This window comes from Cornus florida, unplaced genomic scaffold (assembly GCF_030987335.1).
Source record: "Cornus florida cultivar Cherokee Brave unplaced genomic scaffold, ASM3098733v1 CherokeeBrave_3.0.0_Hap2_Chr07, whole genome shotgun sequence".
NCBI lineage: Eukaryota > Viridiplantae > Streptophyta > Magnoliopsida > Cornales > Cornaceae > Cornus > Cornus florida.
In genome coordinates, this window is record NW_026775577.1 from 47,200,066 (window position 1) to 47,215,617 (window position 15,552).

General features: G+C 34.1%; 1 protein-coding gene across 1 annotated transcript; it reads right to left on the bottom strand.

Annotated features, from left to right (window-relative positions):
- Positions 1-12,671: 12,671 nt before the first annotated feature.
- On the bottom strand, positions 12,672-13,891 carry LOC132316686 (uncharacterized). Its single transcript, XM_059815161.1, has 4 exons — positions 13,437-13,891; positions 13,184-13,346; positions 12,950-13,063; positions 12,672-12,686 (listed from the first exon to the last, which is right to left on the bottom strand). The coding sequence occupies exons 1-4, from the start codon at positions 13,889-13,891 to the stop codon at positions 12,672-12,674; spliced, it is 747 nt and encodes a 248-aa protein (XP_059671144.1).
- Positions 13,892-15,552: the final 1,661 nt, after the last annotated feature.

Here is a 15,552-nt window from a genome sequence, read left to right on the forward strand (position 1 = left end):
TTTGAGTCAGCTTTCCAATGGTACCAATTAAATTCTCATATTCCAATCACAGTCGGGTAGGGTCAGTTTTTGTTTAAACCGGGAAAGGGCATTTTTGTGAGATTCTTGGCCAATGTACTTGGAACCTCTTGGAATGTTGTGAAATGATTAGATTAGGTTGTATTCACCTTGTTTGACTTGTTCAGAGTCAGTTTTCTCCTTTTATTTGTGAATTGACCATTTTGCCCTTAATTAAAGGATTTCACCCGTTTTAACTCTAGTTTCCTCTTTCGCTCTCCTTAAGTCCCGTGACATCATGGAATGTCACATTAGTGCCTTAGAGAGGATTTATATCTTAAAGGACTATGGTTTATTCTTTTACTTCCATATTTTGGACCCATTACCAGGTTAATTTCGGGTCATCGCTGACGCACCGGGTTGAAAAACTTGGGTCGTCACATGAGTCTACCAATATCTAGTGTCACAAACCCATCACTCTCATGTAGATTGGCTGTATTGCCTAAAGGTGTAGAAAAACCCTGAGGTCTATCGCATACTCACGTCGTCATCCTAGATAAAGCAACAAAAGCTTTAGATACAAATGAGCGTGTAACACCCGTATCAAATAAAACATGAACCTGTGAACCATGAATAAGAAACATACCCTCAACAGCCTGAGGTGCCTGAACATCCTGTGGCATGGGGTTAAAAACCCTGCCATAATGCAACTGCTGTGGTACTTGTCCCTAAGGCTGTGGCGGTGCTGGTAAAGCTGAATATATCTGTCCCTGAATCCGTAGAATCTGTGGAGTAGGTAAAGGTATCGGTGCCCTCTGTCTCTGCTGCACATGCTGTCCTTATCCCTGTCTTGCTTTAGGACACTGCCTGGAAGTATGACCAAACTCTCCACATGTGTAGCAACTACCCTAGAAAGTGCTAAACTGTCTTCTCTACAATTCATCTTATAGAATTGATTCCCACAAGTTTCTTGTATAAACTCGTTGGTAATCGTCCCATCTCAACACAATGAACCTATAAGCAAAGTTTTGTATGCTTGCTCAAATTACAAATCACTCCACTGTAATAATCATTTATTATCGCGACAATCACATTCCAAAATAGTTTTAAAATGATTTATGATAATATCACAAAAATGCTCTCTATAACATAATTGAGATACCAAAACCACAAGTTCACTTTATTTAGAACTTCTTTAAACCATAAACTTCCATAAGAATAGTCATCAAAATATTTTTTAAAACTACTACTAGTGGACGTGATTAAATCAATACCACACTTTTTTTAATACCTCCACTACTACTAGTAATTAAAATTACTCTTAAAAGAGCATTCATCCTTGAACTCCGGTACCCTCCATCTTGGATACTCTAGTATCTCCTCTATCTGGATCTACTTCGGGGTCTTCCTCTCTACTTAGCTCAGCTTCGAGCACCACCGAAGTTGTGTTAGGTCCGCAGTATGGTGGCCAATCTCGCACATCAGAAACCTTCCTTGACTTATACTCCAAAGCAACACCTATTGGAACCAATTCCTTGGTCTCTAATTCTGCCTTCTTGGTCGGCCGTCGTAGGGGAATCGTCAGAGTAACCTTTTTCTTCCTTGGGTTCTTCTTTGCTTTCATCGCGGACCACATCATTTTCTTAGTGCCAAACATTCAGAAATTTCAGAATAAACTTGACATCAGTACGTTCTAAGCGAACCGTAAAGGAATACAATGAATCCTAAGCCTAAGCTCTAAACAAGAGAATATGCTACACGGAAGTCTTATATGATAGAATCCTAGAGACACTTGAACCTAGGGTGCTCTGATACCAACTGTGATACTCCTCAACTTCGAGACATGGGTTGATCAGGCCCAAGCCCAAACTCGAGGGAATACCAAACAATTAATACTTAAATGAACACAGAATACAAAAAGTTTTAAAATAAATAATAATAAAGCTAAAGGAATTATTAATATAAAATCATCAAACGTTAAAGATTAATATAATCTAAACTTCCCAAAACCTCCAAGATAACAACCCAGGAATCTATCTAGTGGACCTCTAAATAAAACTCCCAACTGGAAAATAAATAACTGAAGATAAAATCTAAATCTAAAACATAAAATAAGAATCCTACGTAATTGAAGGAATGAGTGACTGTCTCTGCTCAGCACGATCAAGCTCTACGGCTGGAACTGTCGAACACCTAAGAAAAATTATAGTGGGTCAGGCCCACAAACAAGTTCTATTCTAACTACAATCCAAACAGAGACCCGATATGCAGATACATCCTAGATATCTCAACAATATCTATCTAGTCCATACATATATTTATCGACTCTAAGGGACTCTTACTGGTCTACAAAAGGGGTCTCAACCAGAATAGAAGACAACATGCAAAACGCACCAAAAGTGGGTACGAGTATCTAGACCTAACAAGGTACACCTCAACCGTCATAGCCAGCTATGCATCCTAACCAATGGTCTTGAGACTTAAACTCATATCGTGGTGCCATAGTCATATATTTAAAGTTCGTCCAAAACCAGAGTATGTCATTGATTTGACATAAGATTAACTAATCTAGTTAGTCACTCAACTTATTCAGTTGATCTGACTAAACCATAAATAACCAATAATCCAGATAGTCACTCAACTTACTCAGTTGATTTGACTTAAATATAAGTGGGATTTAAATTTTATAATCCATTCCCTTATTCCAAAGTAGGTAGGACTTAGCGTTTTGAGCTAAACCATCCCTAGTATGCCACCATCCCATACTGGTGCATACAATCCATAACATCTATGTAATTAACAAAACATAATATAATAGTTCAACAATTAAAGTCCAACACATTAATCCATGTAATTGACAGAACAAAGTTTAATAGTTCAGCAATTAGAATCCAAAACATTAATCCATGTCATTGCAGAACAGAGTTTAATATTTCAGCAATTATAATCCAGAGTAAGCATAGATCAAGTTTGATAAATAAATGACCCTATTGTGCATCCAAAATAAGGTTTATAATCATGCTACAGTCCATTAAATTGCTAAAACAAAATTAAGCAATTACATCCCTTTTATCCGTTAACAGCATGCAAAATTGTTTACTTTCATACTATTCATTCCATTAGCATAACAGTATAAATTATGCAATATGAGGTTTTAATATCGCATGAAATTAATATTTAGAACCCCCCAGTACACTCCCAAAATAGTTCGGAAAACTAAAATCGTCCAAATAGTGCCCAAAAAAAATCCAGAATGCATTAACATAAGAGAGCCTGCTCTCAAAACTTGAGACCAGGCTCTATCCAAGCATGGAGCCGGCTCCATGCACCTTGGAGCTGGCTGTAGATAGGAGGGAGCCGGATCTCTAACCCCTAGAGCCGGCTCTTCACTTGAGGGAGCCAGCTCCCACTATAATACCCCTATATTTTAAAGAATTATTTAATTGAATTAATTGCCTTTAAATGAATTTAATCAATTTATTTGTTTTAAATTAATTATTTGTTTACTTGTTTATTTGATTTATTGGTATGATAATGTGCTTGATTGTTGATTGATTTGTTAGCATGCTAATTTTTATTTGTATGGTATGACTAGGTTGTTAATTCTTATTAGATTATGTGCTACATGTATTTAGTTGTTTTAATATTAAGTATTTATTTATTTATTTAAATTTAATGGATTGGGCTTCGATTATTTGGACCAAAGGATTTGGGTCTTGGGCTAGAGAAGGAAGCCTCAAAGGATTTTGGATGGTTTAAAGACCCATGGATTTATGCATGAGTATCTATATTAATATATATATATATATATATATATATATATATATATATATATATATGTAACGACCCGGTCATTTGCCTCCCTTTCCTTTTTCTTGAAATTTTACGAAAGAATTTTTTTCGTTTAATTTTCTTTTCTGAGCTCTGTTTCGTGTCACTTAGTGTCATCTCGAGTGCTCAGAATTGGTTTCTGAGACTCTTTCATGTGAATTGACAACTTCCTTTCAGGACCGAGTCATTTTTGCATTTTTCGTTTTTCGGACACTATGTGCTATTTCGTCTTTTCCCTATTCTGTCATTTTCCCTATTTCGTCTTATCTCTGTTTGTCAGTTTTTGGCACAACCTCACTTCTCATGCTCGGAGTTGGTTTTTGACTTCACGTGCCTTCATCTTGAGTGGTTTCCTCGAAATACGTATCTTTACTTTTGCAAGAAAGTACTCTGGTTACTCCCGGTGTCCATAGGGGCATGGATGCAAAGTTCTTTGAAATTATTTTCTTTGCTTGGGGTGTTTTTCGTAAATATCTTTTGAATATATTTTATTTCAGGGGTTTTTAAGAAAATATTTTTGGAAAATATTTTCATTCTGGGCCATAAGTGCAGTTTTCACTTTTTGAAGGGGCCATTGTGCAATTAATGAAAGTTATTGCAAAATGTCTTGTTTTGAGCCTGGATCCTTGTACAAGATTCATTTTCACATTTCGTCGAGTTGTGTACTCTTGAAATTTCCTCCTGGACGATGTTTTCCAATTTCAGGGTTTCTGACCCCGGTTAGCGCCAAACTTGTTTTGGGCATAACTTTTTGCTCGGGACTCGGTTTTGATGCTGTTTCTTCCTTTGTTCATATTTTATCATTTTGAATCTTTTTCGTTCACAAAGTTTTGCCATTTGAGCGCGTCTGCTCAAATTTTACTTTTTCTGACCTGGCGGGGCCCGTTCGAGGCACTTTTTGAGATTTCTATAAAAGGGGGGTGAGATATTTCATTTTTCATCTTCTCCCCTCTTCATGCACGACCTGGAGCTCCCATGGCAACCCAAGGGGTGCTGCCATCTTCTCTCTCCTCTTTTGGTTCACTTTTCCTTGATGGAAAGTCTTCGGCCTTAACGTTTGTTGTTCCCCTCGCCGTGCTCTACCTTTCCCCCTTATTAGAATTCAGGTTTGACCATTTCTTGAGTTTGGTTTTGAGGTCAAGTTATGATTTTGATGGGGCTTTCATGGGGGTTATGTTCATAGCGTTGTCCCCGACAAAACCTAGTAGTTTCGTCGGATTCGGAGCCGTTCCATTTTGATGGCATTTGAGATTTTCATCTCAAATTGAGGTAGGGGATATTTTAGGTTTAAATTCTTGTTATATAGCATGCTTGTGATGCTTATACTACTTGTTTGCATGATTAAATATAAAATCTAGAGATTTTATTATTTATTTTTCTTGTATGGGATCTAATTTTCCCGGTTACTCATGACTTGGTTTAAACATGTAGCATGATTTTATATTGCCCCTTGATATTCTCATTGTCGTGTATTAAAATTGGAACATTTGAATAAGTATTAAAGATTTTATTTAATATTTATCTTAGGTGAAAGATTAATTCACATGGCCTTAACTAGCTTAAAATCAATATGTGTTAGCATATTAAATTAGGCATTTGCATGCTCTCCAACATAGTTGAATTTGAAAGTAATTGGAGGTGTTTTGAAAATTAGTAATTATTAATTAATTTGATTAATTAATTTGCCCCGAGTGCACTATTCACTCTATTTAAATTCCGACTTGATATTCTTGACTTACATGCCATATAGCTTCACATATGTTTGATTTAGAATATTTGGTTAGGTTTTCAAACCTTTTATTTAATTAAATTCCTTGTTTAAGATTTAATCCTCATAGTGATATACAACTTGGAATTGAATTGTGGCATGCTAGAAAATTAAGTTTTGGTATGGTTGTTCACATATATTAAATTGGGATTTATTGCATGAGAATTGCAACTTTTAATTTATATTTAACTTTAGTGAAAGGTTAAGTCACATGGTCTTAAATTGAATGAAATAAACTTGTAATGTGATATTACATTAGTCCTTGGCATATTCTCTAAGATATGTTAAATTGAGAGCATTTGGCTAAGTTTGAAAATCTAGAGATCTTAATTAAAAGAATTAATTAAAATCTATTTTGTGTTCCCAATAGCTTAATTAAGGTTTTAACTTGATATTTGTATTGGCCATGACTTGTTTACTAGTATATATTAAATTGGGACTATCTGAAGTTGTTTTAGAACCTTGGGATTTAAATTAGCATGATTTAATTAAAGTTCTACTTTGTTGTTCTAACAACCTAATTGAGTTTTAGAATGGATATAGGTGATGACCTTGCCATGCCCTTTAACATGTATTAAATTGAGGTTAATTGAAATTGAATCAGAAATCTAGAAAATTTAATTGTGTTTATCTATTTAAATTCTATCAATTTGCTCCATGATCTAGTTGTGTTTTAGAAGTGGTTTCTATATTCAAATCATGAACTTAGACTTGTTGTATATTCATTTGGTTATGTTTTGAACATTGGATAACATAGTTGCTATGTTTGTATTCATGAGAATATGTTTTCCTTATTGAATATATTGTTGCCTTGTGTAATGATTTGCACACTTCGTGTTTAACATCTTTCATGCATACCGTGTAACGAATCGCACACTGAAGATTCGACATTCATCATATCATATTAGTTGTGGATTTAGAGCATGTATTGTATAGGTTTCCAAATTTGGTTGTGCTTAGTAAATAGTTGATTATCTTGCATATTCCTGTTGATATATGCGTTGTTGCACAACTTATTGATTTTGGAAACTTGGGGATGTCGTTGTTTGACTATCGCTAGGACGTGGTTCTAGTTGGGGGATAGTCCCTCTATATATAGTCTAGTGCGCACATAGGGAGGTTACCCATAGGCTAGTAACCCTAAAGTAACTATGTTGTCGGTCTGATCCGGCGTGACGTCCGAGTATCCACTTTGTTTAATTTCGCATTTCATTTTCAAGTTGATAACTAGATGATGTTGTAACTTGTTGTTTCTTATTTGTCGTTCCATTTTAAGTTACAGGATGTTAACTTTGCGAAATTGTGCTTTATGCGTGGTATTGGAAGTTCCAATGTTGGTTAAATTGCATCGATATGGAAAATCGTGTTTTGACGTTCTAATAAAGCTTAGGATTGATCCTATTGATTCATTTATAACATAGACGTTAGGTGGCATGAACCACTACTGTTATTTTGTGCTTTAGATTCTAAGTTGATGGCTTTAAGAACTTAAACCTTGTTGCATTGTATAACATGCTCTTTTGTTGTTGAATTGCATGGATAATGTGATTCTTGTTAACTTGTATTCAAATATGCTTTTGTTATGTTGTATGGATTACTCTAGACCTAGTTCAATTGTATTGAAAATGTAATTCATGTTAATATATGCTCAAGCATTCTTCTTGTCGTGTTCTTTAGATTATCCTAACCATGATTCGTTTCATACACGTATGTATATCATGATTCTCGTTGCTTAGACTCTAAGGTAGCTTAGGATGCTCCCCGAGTCTCACTTGGACATAAATGTTAGGTGGCATAAGCCCCTTTAACATGTTTCACCTTAAGGTGATAAATTTGTAAAATGCTAGGTCGATGTATGCTCATCTCCTACGAGTAGCTTTATGTTACTCACCCCTACGATATTGGGGCATATTTCAGGTACGAAGACTTGGTTCGTGAAGCCTAGCATTCCTTGGATGTCGAGTAGCTTTCAAGTTTCCATTTCATGCAAATGTTAGCATGAAATGTCATTTTGTAGACTTATATGTCAAAATATGTATGTTTGATTCCATGTATGTAATGTGTAGTTAAGTACACTCCTTTCAATGTATTTGATATGCATGAGATGAGGCCGGAGGCCAATGACATGTATATTATATTTTATGCAACTTTTTAACTTCATGAAATGTTATGAAAAACTTGAAAAATTGCAAGTCATTCCTTCACCACGGTTGCATCGGGTGTGGGAATTCCATTTCATTCTTTTATAGGGTTTTATTAATCTTGTATGAAGTGTGGCCAAGGGTCAAATGGTCATTTGATCCCGTTTTGCATTTTTGGATTCCATGTTTTCCATTCTAAGTCCATTTTTGCCTATTTGCCCGTTGGGGGGTCGGATTTTGCATCGGCAGCCATGGACCATTGTAGTGCATCTAAATAGGTAAGTTACGTTTGCGTGCATAGTCGTTTCCGGGCAAAACCTCATCGTTTGTGTTTTGAGCCTCTTGTGAATTCATTTCGTATTTTTTTTTTGTATATTCTGATCTAGGGGCATTATGGACCTTTCACCTCAGTTTTATTTTCTTCTTTTGACATGGTCGCTTAGAAAACGTGATTTTAGGGGGGGGTTTCTTTTTCGTGTTTTTCCAGAAAAGGTCGTCTTGGTGCCGGAAATCGATCGCAAAGTTCAGTTTTCTATTATGCATCTAGCAGCTTTTTAATCCTCTTGCCCTTTTCTGATCTAGGGGCATTCTGGGTACTTCATAGTGTTTATTTTTCATTTTTGTCTGCAATCCGGGTAGAAAATGTGATTTTGGGGGGGGGGGGGGGTTCTTCTTCATGTTTTTACAAAAAAAATCATCTTGATGCCGAAAACAACTCGCAGATCTAGAAAATCTGGTCGTTCCAGGTTTTTCCGGAAAAAAATGCTAATCTAAGGGGCATTTCGGGTATTTCACTTATAAAATAAAATCTTCTCTTGATATGGTCATGTAGAAAACATGATTTTGGGGAGGGTTTGTTCATAACTTTTTGCCAAAAAATGTGGTTTAAGCCCTCAAAACCACGTTTAAAGTCCAAAAATCTGGGCAGGTCCTGCCCAGATTTGAACCTAGGAAATTGTTTTTTTTGAAACTTTGAGGCTTCATATCTTCTTCGTCCCGACTCCAAATCTAGTGATTTTTGAGTCTAAGTTTATTAGTTTTTGCTGGTCTATGTAACGGTATGCACGATTGCATCAAATTATATCTTAAAAGACCATTTTACCCCTTGTAAAGTACCCTTGCCGCATTGATTTTAAACCCAAAAGTTGGTTATTTATGAAACTTTGACGTTTCATATCTTCTTCATCCGGACTCCGAATCAAGTGATTCTTGAGTCTAGATTCATTAAATTTTCCCTGTCTATCTAACAATATGCTCAGTTGCATCCAATTTTGTCTAAAAAGACCTTTTAACCCCTTGCGAAGTACCCTTGCTGCATTGATTTCAAACCCAAAAATATGATTTTTATGAAACTTTGGAGTTTCATATTTTCCTCATCCGGACTCCGAATCAAGTGATTCTTGAGTCCATCTTGTTTAGTTTTTCATTGTCCTTCCAGTGGTATGCTCGGTGGCACCCAAGTCCACAGCTTTCAAAAATGACTATTTTGCCCCTGGGGGCTTATTTGTCATATTTTTGGTCTTTTGCTTCCGCGTTAGTTCTCATTGAGTTCCACAACCTCATGGAAGGTCATTTTGACTTTTTAGAGTCCTGTTTTCTGTTTTTGCTTCCGTATATCGGATCCGTTATCGGGTCAATCTTTGGTTCATCACAGGACACGCTGGCCTAAAAACCAGGATCGTCACAATATATATATATATATATATATATTATGCATATTAAATGGATTATATATATATAATTATATAGAGAATTATATATTTATAGTAAGTATATATTTATAGGACTATATGCATATATATGGTAAGTGTAGTTAAAAAGGATTTACAAATATATATTACATAATATATATATTTATATTTATATGTTTTATGTATATTAATATAGTTAGAGTCCTACGTATAGGAGGATTGGCAAATATATATTATTTATTTTTATTGGGTGAGGAATATATATATATAATAAATAATTATATATATAATATAATATATATGTATATATTTTATTTAAGATTATTATTATTTTTTATTTGGATAGTCATACTAGGAATAGGATTAGGATATTAATATATTTAAATATACACATAAGGTTATACTGTTAAAAGATTTTTCACGTTAGAAAAAAAATAAGAGAAGCAGAGAAAAAGAAGAAGGGAAGGCTAACAAAGAAAAGACCGGATCAGAGAAAGAGGACGTCGGATTTGGAAGAGACAACCAAGGTTGAAGCGTCGATTTCGTTTCAAAACCTTCAGGTAAATTCTTTTCTAACTCTTCTCTTAGAACCCATAAGTTTATCACCCTGGGTATCAAAATCTATAGATTAAATTAGCATATTAATCATCTAGACATAGGATAAATGCAAGTGAAGAAATTGATTAGAAGAAAAGGAAGAATCCTTCTTTAATTAGGAAACTTTATCCAATTCCTGTTTTAATATTCTGACTGTATCTCTTTCCTCGAGTGTCAAAACGGCTCAAATCTTATGCAGTTGAATGGAAATTCGATTATCTACAATTTTGTATTTCACAAAAATTTCGTGAAACGGATGTTTACCTTGTCAAAATTAAGTTGGAAGATAGTACGAATTTTATATATATATATATATATATATATATATATCTTATCCCATAATTGTTTTAACCAATTTAGATAATTTGTATTGGTTGGGTGTTGACCAAATAATTCGTAATATTTATATTTAATGTGTAATGTGTTATTTGGACATTGCTAGATAGTGTAACCTACGTGTTATATACGCCTACATGTTAAACTGCCACACATAAATAAATAAATATAACCTAATCAACTAGTAAGTTGTTCATTGATATTTAACATATTTATATATGTGATGGTAGTGTTGATGAAATCATAATAGGTTGTTTATTTAAATTAATTATATGCTTATAACTTGCATGGAGTGCCTATGTATGATTCATTTCATAGTTAATTGTAAAGTTTGGTACATAGTTAAATTGGAGGCATGGATGAGTTGCTAAAAGCATAAATAAATTGTTTTATTACTTGTATGAATAAAATACATACATAGGAAACATGGATGAATTGCTAATTAATAGTATAAATAAAAACATACTTTTGGAGGCATGGATGAGTTGCCAAGACATAAATAGATTGTCATTTAACAGGCATGGTTGATTTGCCAAAGTATAAATAAATTACTTATAGAGGCATGGTTGAGTTGTTATAGTATAAATAAACATACTTTTAAAGGCATGGTTGATTTGCCAAAACATAAATAAATATTTGTGGAGGCATGGATGAGTTGCCAAATTATAAATAAATTGTTAGGTAAGTTAAATGATTAAATATACATCTATGGATATTGTGTTTATAAGTTGGAGGTGATAATTATTCTCATATTAGAATAAACTAATGTTTAAAAGATAATATATTATTTTATAGTATTAATAAAATAATATTAGCGAAGGCATGGAGGAGTTGCCAAAGTATAGATCTTTGCTACATAATCGTTATAAATAAAATCATACATTGGTGGATATTGGGATTTGGATTAAAGGAAAATATTCCTTGGATTATTATTTATTATTTAAATGGTTAAATAACTGTTTAAATATGAAATTTAGGTTTAAAAGAGTTTTTTTCTTAAAAGTGGAATGTACTTGATGGTTAGTTTAAATATAGAGGTAGTCTTATCATTGTTTACGATCTTGGATTTCAAGAAATATATAAATGAACATGTTCTTTATATATTATATATGTATCATCTTATATTAAACGTTAAAACTTTAATTAGGATGATTTTGGTTAGAGATGTTTTATTTATTGGTTTTCAGAGGTTTGGTAGAGGGAACTTGCTCGTGGGTCTAACCCACGATTTATTTTTCAGGTTATTAGAAGTTCCAGTCTCGAGGTTAAGGATCCACAGCTGAGAGACTGTCGTTCATCTACTCATCTTGTTTACTTTTTAGTATTGTTATTTATTGTTAGATATCTGGTGAATTAATAGTTTATGGTTTAGGGGTCCTTAACTTATAGGATTCCCGAGTTGTATTTTAGAATTTTAAATTCATAGAATTTATTTTTGTCAAGGAGGTTTTATTTTATTAATAGAATTTCATTCAGTGATTTATTCATTCTTTTTATTCTTCTTGTACTCTGTGTTCGTTTAAATACTAAATTGTTTTGATATTCCCGTGTTTTCGGGTGTGGGCCTGGCCAACCTACACATGAAAATTCGGGGGTATCACACCCACTTCCATGGAGCTGGCTCTCTCCCTCTCTGAGAGTCTTTAACCATTCTACTCCTTGTGCCTCGTCTTCGGCCACTTCCAACCCTTCTATTCTTTATTAATACTGAACCTAAGAGTCTAAATTATATCTAGTAGCATCCCAATCATTTATTTAAAATAGTTTGCATTAATAACAATGATGGAAACAGTTACCAATTCTATATGCTTTAAGATCAAACAATGAGATCCAAATCCGCAAGAACTATTCCAGATCAAATTAAACACATATAGACGATTAATTTAACATATACTAAGCATGCAAGATTCGTTTAATGTCCGATTAAAATCCTAGAGATTATCTAGGCATGCACAGAACATAGGTCAAAGGGAGAGAGTAAGAATAAAACTTGCCTGTGAGATTTTGAATCAAAACCACGTCGTCGTCTTCCCAAGTTTTCTGACGATGTCCGTTCACTGTCAATCTCCTACTGCTCTGGTTTAAATCCACAAGCAAATCCTTTCGTTCCTCGTTGGTAACCCTAACTGATTCCTCTGTTCTCTCTACCCTCTCTATACGTGAAAAGAATTTGTGTTTATTTTAAAACCCTAAGCCGACGTAATGTTATATATATATATATATAGCCAAAGAACTTTATCCTAATTCTAATTACATTATGAAAAGGAAAAGAAATTTTAAAATTCATTCTCTAACTAAGTCGGCTACGTCTCACAACGTGTCTACCTAAAAGAATATAAAACCCTAATTTAACATTAAAATAATTAATAAAACTAATTTAATCAAATAAACCAATTAACTCATTTAAATAAAATACATAATACAGTTAAACCATTTAAACAATTAAAACAATTAATTCACTTAAAGAAAATAAATAATGCAATTAACTCAATTAATCAATTAGGCAAATAGGCAAATAATCAAGTAAAAATGCAATAAAATAATAACTAAAATGCCAAGACTATCCTTTTTAAAATTAGGGGTATTACACTTAGTTCCACCCGAAATGCTGTCATGTCTACCAATGCATTATTATAGTCTTCTTCAGTCCGAGCATATACAATATTATCAAGCATCTTTAGCGCACCTTCTTTACCTCCACCCTTCAATTTTAAACTTGATTTTCCATTAATATATTGTGAGAAATTTTCCGTCAGATGATGAACACACCATGAGTGGTATTGAGAGCCAAAAAGATCCCTTATACATTTTTTCAGGCTTACATGTCTATCAGTCAAGAACGTCACACTGCAACCATCTAGAATATCTTTAAGCAAGTTCAAGAACCAATGCCAATCATCATCATTCTCACTTGAAACGATACCATAAGCTAAAGGCCACAAACCATCGTTTGCATCATAACCTGTTGCACCAAGCATTGTGCCTCTATAATTGCCACTCAAATGGCAAGCATCAATTGATTAGATGGGCCTGCAATAGTTGAATCCTCTTATAGAGCATCCATAAGCTACAAACACTCGCTTAAATCTCTTATCGTCCGTGCACTCCCAAGATGTATATATCCTGGGAATTGCTTCTGATAGTCGTTGGCACAACCATGGTACTAAAATATAGCTATCCTCCGAACGCCCTTCAATTATCTGATTTGCACCCTCCTTTGCTCTCCAAGCTTGTTTGTAAGTCATGTTAATAGAAAATTCACTCTCTAAATCTGAGCAAATAGTATTGGGTTTGTATGAAGGATTGTCCCTGACCATATTCACAATAATTCGACCCATTTCCTTCAAGTGAAAAACAGGTTTATAATTTGAAATGTCTCGAGCATTGTAGGTGTGAACATTGTTAAACCAAATGATTCTCACTGTATCACTATTGCTTTCACAACCAACTGTCACTTTCCATGGACAACCATTAACCTCACAAACCACTCTGTAATATTTTCTACTATTGTCCTTGTACTTGAACCCCATATGTTCCTCCAGCGAGAAAAAGTTAAAGTCCAGCTCATTTATTCCGTCCTTCACCCAATCATTAGAGAATATGCCTTACACGACCACAGCTCATCATAGGGTGTATTTGACCTACCTATATAAGGAATATGATACACTTTTTGGAGAGGAGTCCAGAGTCTCTTGTCACACATTGAAAATCATCTTGGAGGCTATTCTTGGAGAGGAAGAAGGGAGGAAGCTAGAGCAACCATTGGAGGAAATCTTCACCAACAAGGAGCAGCCATGGAGTTAGCCCTTGAGGGTTGGATCATCACTACCATGAGTGGCTAGACATCTTCTTGGGGCTAGAGTTAGCCCCAAACATGCTTTCTTTACCTAATCTTGTGTAATTTTGAGGGATTTGTGTTGTAATGCATATTTTGATTTTTGAACTTATGAAGATCTTGATTATTCATTGAGTTCTATGGATTAATGTTTCTAATTGATCATGTTCTCTATCTATATGTCTATGTATGCTAGAGTAGATGCTCACCTCTAGATTTAATGTTATTGATGCATGTCTATGTGTATTAATGCCTTTAATCTTGAGATTGCCAAAATATGAAGTTCTTAATGTAATGCTCTTGTTATGTCTCTAGATGGTTCATACTTATTCCTTGATGGATTGTGCTTCTCTTTTAAGTAGTGTAGTGTTAGTTAGGGAAACAATTCATGCTTGTTCTTTGATGTTCCATGCTTTTGAATGCAAGAGGCATATGCTCTAATATTGTGGTGTAATGGAATTTTGAGCTTAATGAAGGATTAATGACTAGTTATAATATGTTGTATCTTTCACATGTGTTTAGATAATTTATTCCTCTCCTAATAGATATTTTGTACCTCTCACATGATGTTTAGATAATGCATGTTTAACTAAGTCATCCTTATGGATTGCTTGGACTATGAGCTTAATGAAAGGTTCAATGACGTGAATTGTTATTTTGTTATCTTCACATGATGTTTAGACAATATATTCCTCTACCAATAGATGTATTGTGGCCTCACACATGTTGATTGAGACAATTTGCACTTGTTGAGTCACCCTTACCAATTGAATGTCTTTTACACACACAACATTGTTGCAACACATTCATTTCCCTCATTAGTCACTTGATTATGGTTTGGAATAGTATTGTTTGGTGGTGATCTCTACACTCCAAGACCTTTCCTTCTTACTTACTCTCTATCTTATTGCATTGCTTTATTATAGTTTAGCTCATTTAGTATAATCAACCAATCAATCAACAATTGTGTGATCATTCGACCTACTAACCCTAATTACCATAGTTTCACAATTCAATACACCATCAAATCCCTTGGGACGATCCCTACTCGCCCTAACTATATTTTATATAAAGAAAGGTAGTAGTGGCTTTCTATAAATGTAAAACTTGGCCACCTCCTAAATTCTCACACAACTCCTCAAGCTTTGTTGGTTGTGGCGACTCCATCAAGGAAAACAACAACAAATTTATTTCTTTTCTTTATTTAGGATTTAATTCTAATGATGATATATAGTTTAGAATTAAATTGTGGCATGCTAATAAATTAGGCCTTGGTGAGTTATGTAACATATATTAAATTTGGAACATTTGAGTAAGAATTGCAAAACTTATTTAATATTTATCTTTTGTGAAAGA

Bases quoted from the DNA above. Each gene is read 5' to 3' on its own strand.
- LOC132316686 (XM_059815161.1), bottom strand. From the start codon at position 13,891: ATGGGGTTCAAGTACAAGGACAATAGTAGAAAATATTACAGAGTGGTT. The intron at 13,347-13,436 runs GTTTGTAGCTTA...TGGCAATTATAG, and splicing joins GATAAGAGATTTAAGCGAGT to AGGCACAATGCTTGGTGCAA. The intron at 13,064-13,183 runs GTAAGCCTGAAA...TTAAAATTGAAG, and splicing joins CGTTCTTGACTGATAGACAT to GGTGGAGGTAAAGAAGGTGC.